The 14,559-nt window shown below is 45.8% G+C and overlaps 2 protein-coding genes across 3 annotated transcripts in view; both read right to left on the bottom strand.

Moving 5' to 3' along the window:
- URI1 (URI1 prefoldin like chaperone) overlaps nucleotides 1-10,034 on the bottom strand; it is a 92,042-nt gene extending 82,008 nt beyond the window's left edge. The window contains exon 1 of one of the 2 annotated variants that reach the window (XM_058424956.1): nucleotides 9,970-10,034. Coding sequence is in view for 1 of the 2 variants with exons in the window: in XM_058424955.1 (XP_058280938.1) it covers nucleotides 9,970-9,977 (8 nt within the window). In the remaining variant the exon portion in view is untranslated. The remainder of the gene's footprint in view (nucleotides 1-9,969) is intronic. The other variant, XM_058424955.1, reaches the window with a different exon arrangement.
- Nucleotides 10,035-12,070: 2,036 nt separating this feature from the next.
- LOC116479622 (peptidyl-prolyl cis-trans isomerase A-like) lies at nucleotides 12,071-12,550 on the bottom strand. The gene has a single exon (XM_032762170.1). It carries the CDS (start codon nucleotides 12,548-12,550, stop codon nucleotides 12,071-12,073), a length of 480 nt encoding a protein of 159 aa, XP_032618061.1.
- Between the last annotated feature and the right edge of the window lie 2,009 nt (nucleotides 12,551-14,559).

Here is a 14,559-nt window from a genome sequence, read left to right as displayed (position 1 = left end):
CCCAGGCTGGAGTGCAGTGGCACAGTCTCGGCTCACTGCAACCTCCGCCTCCCAGGTTCTAGCAATTCTCCTGCCTCAGCCTCCCGAGTAGCTGGGATTACAGGTGCACGCCACCATGCCTGGCTAATTTTTTTGTTTTTTTATATTTTAGTAGAGATGGGGTTTCACCGTGTTGCCCAGGCTGGTCTTGAACTCCTGAGCTCAGGCAATCCACCCGCCTCAGCCTCCAAAAGTGCTAGGATTATAGGCGTGAGCCACCACACCCAGTCAAAAGTTGATGTTTTTAAAGATCAACAAAACTGACTAAGAAAAAAAGAGAAAAGAGTCAAATTACTAAAATCAGAAATGAAAGTGAGACAGTACTGTTTTGCAGAAATAAATTGGATAATACTATGAACAATTGTACTCCAAAAAATTGGAAAACCTTAGATGAAATGTACAAATTTTTAGAAAAACACAAACTACCAAAACTAACTCAAGAAGAAATAGAAAATCTGGTTGGATCTGTAACAAGTAAGGATATTGAATCAGTAATCAAAAACTTGCCAACAAAAAAGCCCAGGAACAGATTGTTTCAAGATGAATTCTACTAAACATTTAAAGAAGTACACAAATCCTTCTTAACCTCTTCTAAAGATTGAAGAGGAAAGAACGCATTCTATGAGGCCAGTAAGACAAAGACACTGAGAGAAAAGAAAACTGCAGACCACTGCTCCTTATGAACATAGACACAAAAATTCTCAACAAAATACTAACAAATTTGGCAGCATATTTGTAAGATTATATACGGTGAACAAGTGGAATTTATTCCAGAGACACAATAGTGATTCACCATATAAAAATAAATCGATGTAGGACGGGTGTGGTGGCTCAGACCTGTAATCCCAGCACTTTGGGAGGCTGAGGTGGGTGGATCACCTGAGGTCAGGAGTTCGAGACCAGCCTGGCCAACATAGTGAAATTCTGTCTCTACTAAAAATGCAAAAAATTAGCTGGACATGGTGATGGGCACCTGCAATCCCAGCTACTCAGGAGGCTGAGGCAGGAGAATTGCTTGAACCTGGGAGGCAGAAGTTGCAGTGAACCGAGATCGTGCCACTGCACTCCAGCCTGGGCAACAAGAAGGAAACTCAGACTAAAAAAAAAAAAAAAGGAATGAAGGGGGAAAACCACATAATAATCTCAAATGGGCCTGCCACGGTGGCTCATGCCTGTCATCCCAGCACTTTGGGAGGCAGAGGCAGGCAGGTCACGAGGTCAGGAGATCGAGACCATCCCGGCTAACACGGTGAAACCCCGTCTCTACTAAAAATACAAAAAATTAGCTGGGCGTGGTGGCAGGCGCCTGTAGTCCCAGCTACTCGGGAGGCTGAGGCAGGAGAATGGCATGAACCCAGGAGGCGGAGCTTGCAGTGAGCCGAGATTGCACCACTGCACTCCAGCCTGGGTGACAGAGTGAGACTCTGTCTCAAAAAAAAAAAAAAAAAAAAAAAAAAAAATCAACACACGAGAATCAGTTTCTATATAGTAGGATATGTATTTCTAAGTAGTACAAAACAACAATCTGAAAAGAAAATTGAGAAAACAATTCCATGTACAGTAACATCAAGAATAAAATATTTAGTAAAAAAATTAACCAAGGAGGAGCAAGTTTGTACATTGAAAACTACAAAACACTGCTGAAAGAAATTAAACAGAAATATATGGAAGAACATCTTGCCTTCATGGATTGGAAGACAATATTGTTAAGGTGACAATTGTTATGGGCTGAATGTTTGTGTTCTTCCAAAATGCATATGTCAGTGCCCTAACCGCCAATGTGACTGTTTCTGAAGATAGGGCCTTTATGGAAGTAATTAATATTAAATGAAGGTGGGGCCTTGGTTCAATAGGATTAGTGTCCCTATTCTGGCAGAGATACCAGAGAGCTTTCTCTTGCTCTGCATGCAAGGAAAGACCATCCAAGGACATAGTAAGAAGGTGGTCATGGACAAGCCAGGAAGAGAAACTTCATGAGAAACTGGCTTTTCCAACACCTTCATCATGGACCCTTAGTTTCCAGAGCTGTGAGGAATATAAATTTCTATTGTTTAAGCCACCCTGTCATGGTATTTTGTTACAGCAGTTCAAGCAGACTAATACAACAATGTTCTCCAAAGCCATCTACAGATTCAGTGCAATTCCTATCCAATCCCAATGGCATTTTTTTGCAGAAGTAGGCAAACTCGTCCTAAAATCTGTATGGAATTTCAAGAGACCCCAAATAACCAAAATAACCAAAAAAGAAGAACAAAGTTGGAGGTCTCATACTTCCTGATTTCAAAACTTACTACAAAGCTACAGTAATCAAAATACTATGAGGCCAGGCACGGTGGCTCATGCCTGTAATCCTAGCACATTGAGAAGCCAAGGCGGGTGGATCACTTGAGGTCAGGAATTCGAGGCCAGCCTGGCCAACATGGTGAAACCCTGTCTGTACTAAAACTACAAAAAAAAAAAAAAAAAAAAAAAAAAAAAAAGATGGGCATGGTGGCAGCTAGTAGTATTCCTATCTACTACTTGGGAGGCTGAGGCACGAGAATCACTTGAATGCAGGACGCAGAGGTTGCAGTGAGCCGAGATCACACCACTGCACTCCGGCCTGCGTGACAGAGCAAGACTTTGTCTCAAAAAACAAAAAAACAAAAAACATTGTGGTCTCAGTCATATAGTCCAATAGACTAGAATAAAGAGCCCAGAAATAAACCCTCTCGTGTACTGATTTTTTACAAGAATTTCAAGACCATTCAATGAGAAAAGGACAGTCTCTTTAATAAATGATGCCTTACATAAGAAGAATATATATGGAAAAGGAAAAAAAAAGGAAAAAAAAAAAACACAAATGGTGCCAAGGAAGCTGGATATCCACATGCAAAAGAATGAAGTTGGACCCTTGCCTTACACTGTAAATAAAAATTAACTCAAGATTGGTCAAAGACCTGAATGTAAGACCTAAAGTCAAACTCAGAAGAAACCATAGGGGCAATCATGATCTTAGATTTGGCAATGGTTTCTCAAATAGGCCACCAAAAGCACAGGCAGCAAAAGAAAAAAACTGTAAATTGGATGTCATCAAAATTAAAAACTTTTATGCATCAAAGGACACTATCAACTGGGCTCATTGGTTCATGCCTGTAATCTCAGCACTTTGGGAGGATGAGGTGGGCAGATCACTTGAGGTCAGGAGTTCAAGACCAGCCTGGCCAACATGGTGAAACCCCATCTCTACTAAAAATACAAAAAATTAGCCTGGTGTTGTGGTGGTACCTGTAGTACCAGCTACTTGGGAGGCTGAGGCAGGATAATCGCTTGAACCCTGGAGGCAGAGGTTGCAGTGAGCTGAGATCACACCACTGTACTCCACCCTGGGAGACAAAGCAAAACTCCATCTCAAAAAAAAAAAAGACACTGTCAAGAGAGTGAAAAGATAACACACAGAACGAGAAGAAACACTTGCAAATCTTGTATCTTATATATAAGGGTTTAATATCAAGCATATGTATTGCACTTTTTTGTTGTTGTCGTTAAGTTGTAGGAGTTTTATGGAAAACCCCCAAATGAGCAAAGAACTTGCATAGCTATTTCTCCAAAGAAGATATACAAATGGCCAATAGGCACATGAAAAGATGCTCAATATCACTAATTATTAGGGAAATGCAAATCTGAATCACAATGACAGACCATCTCACAGCTGCTAGGATAGCTATTATTTTTTATTTTTTTATTTTATTTCTTTAATTTTTTGAGATGGAGTCTCACTCTGTGGCCCAGGATGGAGTGCAGTGGCACTATCTCAGCTCACTGCAACCTCCACCTCCTGGGTTCAAGCCATTCTCCTGCCTCAGCCTCCCAAGTAGCTGGGATTACAGGCACCTGCCACCACACCCTGCTAATTTTTGTATTTTTAGTAGAGATGGGGTTTCACCATGTTGGCCAGGCTGGTCTCCAACTCCTGACCTCAAGTGATCTGCCCACCTCACTCTCCCAAAGTGCTGGGATTACAGGCATGAGGCACCGCACCCAGCCTTAAATTTTTTTTAATTAAAGGAAAATAAATGTTGGCAAGAATGTAGTGAAATTAAAACTCTCTTTCATTCCTGGTGGGAAGATAAAATGGTACAGCCATTCTGGAAGAGAGTTTGGCAGTTTCTTACAAAGTCAAACATAGATTTATACAACCCAGCAATCACAATCCCAGGCATTACCCAACTGAGTTGAAAATTTATGTCAATATAAAAACCTTTATGCAAATATTCATAGCAGCAAAGCAAGAACATGGTTTCAATATACATGTGCTTAGTGACCACCGTAATGTGCAAATCAAGAATTGCCTGTTTTGAATGTGTTACTTCCTGTCTTGGAGCCTGACTTTCCCTAAATAAGAGGAAGAGCCTGAGGATTCCTGAGAGGTTTCCTACTTTGCTGGTGGAAGGAACTTGGGAGTCTGCAAATGTCCCTAAATGAGTTCTGGGTGTCACCTTGACCTGGCTTCACACTTAAGAGTTGCCAGGTTTAGCAAATACAAATATAGGTCATTCGATTAAATTTTAATTTCAGATACACAACAAGTAATCTAATATTTGGAGCATCCTTCTACCGAAAAGAAAATTCATGGTTTATCTGAAATTCAAATTTAATACAGCCTCTTGTATTTTATCTGGCAATCCTATTCCCACTTCTGCCCTTGAGAGCCTCCCCACTTTCCCTCCACATCCATTCTCCTATGTTGCTTTGAAAATAAACAAGCATCAGGGACTGACACACTGATTTCAAAGTCCCTGCCACTTAAGTGGATCCCTTTCATCTACCAGGAACTGAAGATGGAAACAAGTGGGGGGGGACAAAAGAGAGCTGAGTGAAGGGAGGTGGTGGAGAGGAAAGGGGCATTTCATGACGTCGGCCCAGACTGCTGTCTCCACTGAGGCTCAGAGGCCTCAGGGTTGGCCTCCTGCACTGCTTCTCAACCTTGGATGCATGTTGGGAGCTCTAAAAAATAATGCTTGGGCGTGACCTGGGCGGTGGGAAGTTTTTAAGCTTCTCTGGTGATTCCTCGAAACAGCCTAGGCTGCTGTTTTCTTGCTGCTGACAAACTAGCCAAACTTAGTGGCAAAAATCGCCGCTCCCAGCCAGGCAGCCAGGCAGCTCTCATTCAGAGGCTCATGCAGCTGAGGCCATCTTGAAAACTTCTGCTTGCACATATCTGGACTTGAGATTAACTGTCACCTGGGATCTCAGTAGGGCAGTCAACCAGATCACCTGTATGTGGCCTTGCCTTGTAGCCTGGGCTTCTTTGCAGCACGGCTGTTGAGTTCCAAGGGAGCGAGGCGGAAGTGGCATGGCCTTTTCTAATCTAGCTTGGGGTGTCGCGTAGTATCCTTTCAGCCACATTCTACTCATCAGAAGCAAGTCACTAAGGCCAGCTCACATTCAAGAGGGATGGAATTAGGCCGGGCACCATAGGTCATGCCTGTAATCCCAGCATTTTGGGAGGCCGAGGTGGGCAGATAACTTGAGATCAGGAGTTTGAGACCAGCCTGACCAACATAACAAAACCCCATCTCTACTAAAAATACAAAAATTAGCTGGGCATGATGGCAGGCGTCTGTAATCCCAGCCACTTGGGAGGCTGAGGCATGAGAACTGGTTGAACCCGGGAGTTGGAGGTTGCAGTGAGCTGAGATCATGCCATTGCACTCCAGCACTCCAGCCTGGGCGACAGAGTGAGACTGTCTCAAAAAAAAAAAGCCGAGGCCGGGCGCAGTGGCTCACGCTTGTAATCCCAGCACTTTGGGAGGCCGAGGCGGGCGGATCACGAGGTCAGGAGATCGAGACCACGGTGAAACCCCGTCTCTACTAAAAAATACAAAAAATTAGCCGGGCGTGGTGGCGGGCGCCTGTAGTCCCAGCTACTCAGAGAGGCTGAGGCAGGAGAATGGCGTGAACCCGGGAGGTGGAGCTTGCAGTGAGCCGAGATTGCGCCACTGCACTCCAGCCTGGGCAAAAAAAAAAAAAAAAAAAAAGCCGAGTGCAGTGGCTCATGCTTGTAATCCCAGTACTTTGGGAGGCCAAGACAGGTGGATCACCTGAGGTCAGGAGTTCGAAACCAGCCTGGCCAATATGGTGAAACCCTGTGTCTACTAAAATATAAGATTAGCCGGGTGTGGTGGCATGTGCCTGTAATCCCAGCTACTCAGGAGGCTGAGGGAGAAGAATCACTTGAACCTGGGAGGTGGAGGTTGCAGTGAGCCGAGATTGCACCACTGCACTCCAGCCTGAGCAAGAGAGCAAGACTCCATCTCAGAAAAAAAAAAAAAAAAAAAAAAAAGAGGGATGAAATTAGACTTCATCTCTTGACGGGACAAATGCCAAGGAATTTGTGATCCTATGTGAAGACCACAACAGCTACCACTGCAATAAAGTCTCCAGAATCCATTCTCCTGTCTACACTCCCCCAGCCCAAGCCACCATCACTGCTCACTGGGAAATCCAGTGGCCTCTGCAGGGTCTCCCTGCCTCCCATCTCCCACCCCAGGCTGCCCTCCACACTGCAGCTGGAGTCTCGAGCCCAGAGAGTGGAGTCCATGGCCCCCACAAGCTGGCCTTTGTATCTCCAATTCATTCGCATCCTCAAGCTCCCAGGCAGAGCCAGACTCAGTACAACCAGGTGCTCTCCCGAGCCATGCATGAGCCTAGCTCCTGCCAGACAGGCATGTCATCCCTTGGTAGGGAGCCACAAAACTTCCCAACCCCCATCCCTTGCTCCTCCTTCAGGACCTTACCCAGACCCCTCTCCAGGGAAGCCTTCTCTGAGCATCCCCAAGGTGGGTCAAGCTCAGCACCCTGGCCTTTCCTTTGCAATGTATAGGTCATTTCATACATTTTCTTTTAATCTTGTACTGCAGTTTAACACATATGCAGAAAAGTGTACAAATCCTTAGCAAATTTTCACAAAGTGAGCAAGCCTGTATATCCAGCTCTCAGGTCAAGAAACAGAACATTTCTAAGGCTGGGCGAGGTGGCTCACGCCTGCAATCCCAGCACTTTGGAAGACTGATGGGGAAAGATCACTTGAGGCCAGGAGTTTAAGTCTAGTCTGGGCAACATAGTGAGACCTCTTCTCTATAAAAAAATTTTTAAAATTAGCCAGGCTTGTTGGCACATTCCTGTAGTCCTGGCTACTCAGGAGGCTGGGGCAGGAAGATCACTTGAGCCCAGGAGGTTGAGGCTGCAATGAGCTATAATTGTACCACTGCACTCCAGCCTGGGCAACAGTGTAAGATTCTGTTGAAGGAAAGGAAGGAAGAAAGGAAGGAAGGAAGGAAGGAAGGAAGGAAGGAAGGAAGGAAGGGAGAAAGGAAGAAAGAGATAACATTTTTACTTGGGTGATGGGTGCACCAAAATATAGAAATCACTGCTAAAGAACTTATTCATGTAACCAAACACCACTTGTTCCCCAAAAACCTATTGAAATAAAAACAAAAAGAAAGAAAGAGAGAGAGAGGAAGGAAGAAGGAAAGAAAGAAAAAGAAAGAAGAAGAAAGAAAGAAAGAAAGAAAGAAAGAAAGAAAGAAAGAAAGAAAGAAAGAAAGAAAGAAAAAGAAAGAAAGAGAAAGAAAGAAAGATACATTGATTCCTATTACCCCAGGAGCCCTCCAAGGTCCTTTTGTTCACCATCCACCATCCCTTCCTCCCCCAGCCCTGGTAACCACTATTCCAACTTCCAATCCTTTAGACTAGTGCCACCTGTTTTTAAACTTCATACCAATGGACCCATATGGTATGTGCTCTGGGGTCTGGTTTCTGTGTCCAGTCTCATGTTAGTTCTTGTAGCATTTTAATCAGAGCCGGCTACATAATTTGTGGTGCCCAGTGCAAAATGAAAGTGTGGACCGTCCCCGCCAACGCCACCCCCAACACCGTTCAAAAGTTATTAAGAATTTCAAGATGGCAGCTGCAGAGCCTAAGTCAGTCACGTGATTCTTCTGAGTGCAGGGCCCTGTGTAAGTCACACAAGCCCACGAAGCCATCCTGTTTCCAGTTGCCTGTTTGCTCGAGTGTCTCTTCCTTGAGGGCAAGAGCTGTGCTGGGGGCAAGTCACCATCTCTGTGGAGTTTCTTCAGCCTTCATTCATTAAAACCTCACAGAGGCCCTGAGGCCGAGAAGGAGGGTGATCATTATAAGCATCACACCTGTTTAATTGATGCAATGTCTAGACTGAAAATGCCGCAGGACTCAGCCAAGGTCTCACAGTGAGTGAGTGCAGGGGCAGACCTCACACACAAGCCCTCTGGCTCTAGGCAGCCTCCCCCTGCCTCCAGCTCTGCCCTAGAATCTATTGCATGCCAAGTACTAGACCCAGGACAAAGGGAATAAAGAGTTCCTGCCCAAAAGGAACTTTCAATTCAACTGGAAAACAAAAACAGGACTTACACACATGAAAACATTATTAACCGAAACATTTTGTCCTTCACGTGCGGGCCTTGTAGGTGCAAGAACTGGAGGCTGTCTCTGCCTAACCAAGCAAGAAGGATCAACAAGAGAGGGTGCAGCCAGGTGTGGTGGCTCACACCTGTAATCCCAGCACTTTGGGAGGCCAAGGCAGGGGGATCACCTAAGGCCAGTAGTTCGAGACCAGCCTGGCCAACATGGTGAAACCCCGTCCCTACTAAAAATACAAAAATTAGCCGGGCGTGGTGGTGCATGCCTGTGATCCCAGCTACTTGGGAGGCTGAGGCAGGAGAACCACTTGAATCCAGGAGGTGGAGGTTGCAGTGAGCCGAGATCACACTGTTGCACTCCAGCTTGGGCAACGAAGCGAGACTTCATCTAAAAAAAATTTAAAAATTTAAAAAAAAAATAAGAGGGGGTGCAGAGAGCCTGGACAGGAAGCTGAGGGCAGGCAGAGCTCCTGGGAGCCCTAGCGAGCAGTGGAGCCCCACCCTGGCTCTCACAGGGGCATGGTCTGGTCAGTGTGCTGCTGTTGCATCTGTGCAACACACACTCCAGCCATCCCATCAGTCCCGGTATCACTTGCTCACAGGACAGCCTCTGATTGGCTGAGCTCTGGCCTGGGGCTCAACCCCTGGCTCTCCTAGAGCTGGGAGACAGACGGAGGACCTGGCCCCTCTGTTCTCACAGTGGGAGGGAGGGAATTCCTCAGAAAGCAATCAAGGGGTCATGAGGACCAGGGATGAAAGCGAAGTGGCCAAAAAATGACAGAAACCCCCTATAATGCACATGTTTGTTTAGATCGCCAGTACGCCACGCAATAGTGGGGGGCTCCTGTCCTTGAGACTGACTTTGCCTGTGCTTGTGGAGGAGGCTGGTAAAACCATTGTAAAAGGCGAGTCCACAAGCACCCAGGTGTTTGTGAAAGTGTGGTGTGATGGTTACTTCTAGGTGTCAGCTTGACTGGGTTAAGGGATACCCAGATAGCAGGTGCAACATTATTTCTGGGTGCATCTGGGAGGGTGTTTTCAGAGAGATTGGTACTCAAATCAGTAGACCGAGTAAAAAATATCTGCCCTCACCAATGTAGGTGGGCAACATTCAATCCACTGAAGGCCCAAATTGAACAAAAAGACAGAGGAAAAGCAAATTCACTCTCCTCTGGACCTGGGACCTCCACCTTCTCCTGCCCTGGGACATCGGAGCTCCTGATTCTCAGAACTTCAGGCTCAAACTGAATGATACCATCAGCTTCCCTGGCTCTTCAACCTGCAGAGAACATACTGTGGGACTTCTTAGGTTCCCAATCACTCAGGCCAATCTCCATTATAAGTCCCCTCTTCTAGGTCTATAGCTATGTCTACAGCTCCATCTGTATCCTGTTCATTCTGTTTCTCTGACTAATCCATGTGGTTAAAGTAAAAACCCTCAAACCCCACACTAACAGCAGAGAAGTTATAACACAGTCAAGCTTCAACTCACCAATGCATACGCCAGAGCCCTCTTAGAAACGTGGCTTCCTCAAAGGGAAGACCATGTTATCATCAAGGCAGTGACCCCCAAGGAGCCTGGAAAAGAGTGAGAAGGTCCACTGGGAATAATGTGGAAAGAATTCCCATCTGTGACATAGGAGAGAGGCCCAGAATCTGGCGGACATGAAGATTCCAGTTCTGTCTTGTGGGCAGGGACACATCCCTAGGCCTCACCCAGCACCCTGGGGCTGGAATAAACCTTTAAATTGTATCCTACCTCCAGTCCCAGCTAGGCAGGACTGTGTTCTGGGAAGTAGATTGTGGAAACCAAGTTGTTTGTGGGTGACAGCTGCCTATTGCTCCCTGGACTGGGCAAAAGGGGCTCCATTTGCCCTCACTACCTCCTCTTCCCAGTGCTAGGCAGGGCAATATCAGTGGCGACGCCATGGGGCATGGTTATGAAAGTGGGAAAATGCTAGATCCCACTTGTGCAAGAATTTTCTACTCTGTGTATGGGTACAGCAGTCACTGAACAGGGGTGGGGGACCAGGGGCTGCTGCTTTGTGTATTTGTTACACAGCAACAGCTAACCAATACATGGACATTCCAAAGCTCAATGGCTGAAAAAAAAGAATAATGTCTTATTTTTCATGAGTTTGTGGAGGGCTGGAGTGCTGCTGGAGGTTGGAGGCTTGGCTGAGGCAGCTCTGCTCCACATATTTCACCCTCGTCCTAGGACCTGCTGATTTTGTCCTTCTCTTAGAGATGGCAAAAATGCACAAGATGGCATAGAGACACTCAGGGCCTCTGGAACTGGTGCACTGTCACTTCAGCCTGGTTCTGTTGGTCAACACAGGTCTCATGGCCAGCCCAGAGTCACACTGAGAGGGCACTGCAAAGTAATGTGGTAAAGGGTGTAGATACAGAAAGAGGTGATGAAGTGAGGCCAGTACCCAAGGGTGAATGGAGCTGGTGGGGGGGCAGAAACTAGGAAGCTGGCTTGATCCATGCCAAGTTGCAAGGGCAAGTTCAGGCCATGCACAGAGGAGTTGGGAGAAGAGTCAAGCCTGGGGGAAATCCCAGGGAGGGAACAGAGACTAGGGAGGCACGAGGCCATGGTGCTGGTGGCTTAAAGTGGCCTGGAGCAAGCTGGCATGAGCATGAATCTCATCAGCTTCTCCTTGTGCTCAGAAAGGGCTTGTGCCAGGGTACCCAGGCCCACAAAGCACCACATCAGAGCAGACCTGTTCCAAAGATCCAGAGCAATTTTAGATGTATCTGTGTTTATCTTTGTTGTTGTTGATTTTTTTCATTTTTGTTGTTGAGATGACCTCTCACTATGTTTCCCAGGCTGGCCCTGTTGCCCAGGCTGGCCCTGAACTTCCGGGCTCAAGCCCTCCTCCCTCCTGGGCATCAGCTGGGACTACAAGCACATGCCACAGCTTCTATCTGTTTTTATTAAAACCATATTTCCTGAATTTTAGCCATTTGCATTCGAATTTTATTGATTTTTTTGCCATATCCGCTTGCCGCCTATACTAATATTTACTTGGTATTTTTATTTAAATCAACTCATATTTTTTGTTTTCATTATTTAGTTTTTATTTCATAATCATAAACTTGACTCTGCAATCCAGCTAGGCATGGAAGGGAATTAGGAAAACTTGGAGCTCAAAAGGAACTGCTTTTCTTTGTGAGAGCACAAAGATTATAGGATATTGTCAGCAAATGGGGTGGAGGAGTGCTCTCCGGAGCTACAGAAGGAATGGTCTCAAGGTTAAGATAAAACACAAGTCGACTGGGCACAGTGGCACATGCCTGTAATCCCAGCACTTTGGGAAGCCGAGGTGGGTGGATCACCTGAGGTCAGGAGCTCAAGACCAGCCTGGCCAACATGGTGAAACCCCGTCTCTACTACAAATACAAAAATTAGCCAGGTGTGGTGGTGCTCACCTGTAATCCCAGCTCCTCAGGATGCTGAGGCAGTAGAATCACTTGAACCTGGGAGGTAGAGGTTGCAGTGAGCTGAGATTGTGACATTGCACTCCAGCCTGGACAGCAAGAGTGAAACTGTCTCAAAAACAAAACAAAACGAACACAAGTCAAGCTTATTAGAGTTGTCCACAGTCAGCAATGGTGATCTTCTTGTTTGTCTTGCCATTCCTGGACCCAAAACCCTCCATGTCCTCCACAATATTCATGCCTTCTTTCACCTTGCCAAAGACCACATGCCCGCCATCCAACCACTCACTCTTGGCACTGCAGATGAAAAACTGGGAACCGTTTGTGTTGGGTCCAGCATTTGCCTCGGACAAGATGCCAGAACCTGTCTGCTTCAGAATGAAGTTCTCATCATCAAATTTCTCCCCATAGATGGACTTGCCACCAGTGCCATTATGGTGTGTGAAGTCACCACCGTGACACATAAACCCTGGAATAATTCTGTGAAAGCAGGAATGCTTATAACCAAATCCTTTCTCTCCAGTGCTCAGAGCACCAACATTTTCTGCTGTCTTTGGAAACTTGTCTGCAAACAGCTGGATGGAGATGCGGCCCAAGGGATCATTGAAGAACTTGGTGGGGTTGACCATGGCTGATAGTGTGGGGCCCCTGGAGGCAGTGGCGGTGTATGCAAAACTCAACTTATATTTTTAATGTAAAGATTTAACTTAATAATATTCATTAAATCATTGACTTCTGTGCTTGTTTTATATAGACACACACACACACACACACACACACACACATACATATATATGTAGTTTTTTTTTTTTTTTGAAACAGAGTCTCACTCTGTCACCCAGGCTGGGGTGCAGTGGCACAATCTTGGCTCACTGCAACCTCCACCTCCCGGGTTCAAGCAATTCTTATGCCTCAGCATCCTGAGTAGCTGGGGTTACAGGCATGAGCCACCACACCTGGCTAATTTTTGTATTTTTAGTAGAGTCAGGATTTCACCATGTTGACCAGGCTGGTCTCCAACTCCTGACCTCAAGTGACCCACCTGCCTTGGCCTCCCAAAGTGCTGGGATTACTGGTGTGAACCACCGCACCCAGCTCCAACTCATGTGTGTGTGTGTGTGTGTATATATATATATATATATATATACACACACATATAGGCTCAATCTTGGCTCACTGCAACCTCTGCCTCCCAGGTTCAAGTGATTCTCCCGCCTTAGCCTCCTGAGTAGCTGGGATTACAGGCACCTGCCATCATGCCTGGCTAATTTTTGTATTTTTGTAGAGACAGGGTATCACCATGTTGGCCAGGTTGGTCTTGAACTCCTGACCTCAGGTATCCGTCTGCCTCAGCCTCCCAAAGTGATGGGATTACAGGTGTGAGCCACCGTGCCTGACCCCAATTCATATTTTTAATGTAAAGATTTAATGTAATAATATTCATGAAACCATTGACTTCTGTGCTAGCTGTATCTTTACTAATGTCACAGTAAAACAAAATATAACCTCCAGAACAAAATAATTTTTTATATATATATATATATATTTTTTTTTTTTTAAGATGGAGTCTCACTCTGTCGCCCAGGCTGGAGTGCAATGGTGCGATCTCGGCTCACTGCAACCTCCGCCCCCCAGGTTCAAGTGATTCTCCTGCCTCAATCTCCCGAGTAGCTGGGATTACAGGCGCCCACCACCATGCCTGGCTAATTTTTGCATTTTTAGTAGAGATGGTTTCACTATGTTGCCCAGGCTGGTCTGGAACTCCTGACCTCAGGTGATCTGCCGCCTTGGCCTCCCAACGTTCTAGGATTACACATATGAGCCATCACGCCCAGCCAATTATTCATATTGTTAAAGAAAGAAAACAAGTCATAGCAGGATATTTAGAGTGTGAATCCATTTATACAGAAATCGAAAACAGCCACCGCTATATATTTGAGGTAAAGTTTAAAAAGGTCAGCCAGGTGAGGTCTGGAGTTCGAGACCAACCTGGCCAACATGATGAAACCCTGTCTGCACTAAAAATACAAAAATTAGCTGGGTGTGGTGGTGGACACCTGCAATTCCAGCTACTCAGGAGGCTGAGGCAGGAGAACCACTTGAACCTAGGCTGCAGTGAGCGGAGATTACGCCACTGCACTCCAGCCTGAGCAGAGTGAGACTCTCTCTCAACAAAAAGGAAAAAAAGAAAAGTTGACTCCCAAGGAGACAGGCATCCAGCTCAAATCTGTCTCCCTGCTGGCTTTAAGGCAGTCATTTTATTAGTCAAGGTTTGGGGTTGGATTAGCAGGTGATTGGTGGAAGGAAGAGGGAGATGGGCAGACTCCTTGAGGATTCATGGTTATCTTCTCATGCTAACTTATGGTTCGCATGTGCAAATTCAGAGGGAGTTATCTGAAACATAATGGAAATTCAGGCTGCGATGTCAGCAAGCTGGTTCTGCACAGACTCTAGTTGGCCATGTTCGTTCCAACTGATTTCAGCCAGTTTTGTTATCTTACGAATGAAAGGAGTTTCAGCATTTCAGCAAGTTGTTTCTTTCCTTATCTGCTATCCTGCAAACTCAAGAATTTCTGTTACTTACTGGTTTTGTTGTTGTTTTTGTGAGACAGGGTCTCCCTCTGTCGCCCTGGTTGGA

The sequence above is a fragment of the Hylobates moloch genome, unplaced genomic scaffold (genome assembly GCF_009828535.3).
Source record: "Hylobates moloch isolate HMO894 unplaced genomic scaffold, HMol_V3 SCAFFOLD_12, whole genome shotgun sequence".
NCBI classification, from domain to species: Eukaryota; Metazoa; Chordata; class Mammalia; order Primates; family Hylobatidae; genus Hylobates; species Hylobates moloch.
The sequence above is the reverse complement of the archived record's forward strand: the minus strand, read 5'-3'. Positions and strand labels throughout refer to the sequence as shown.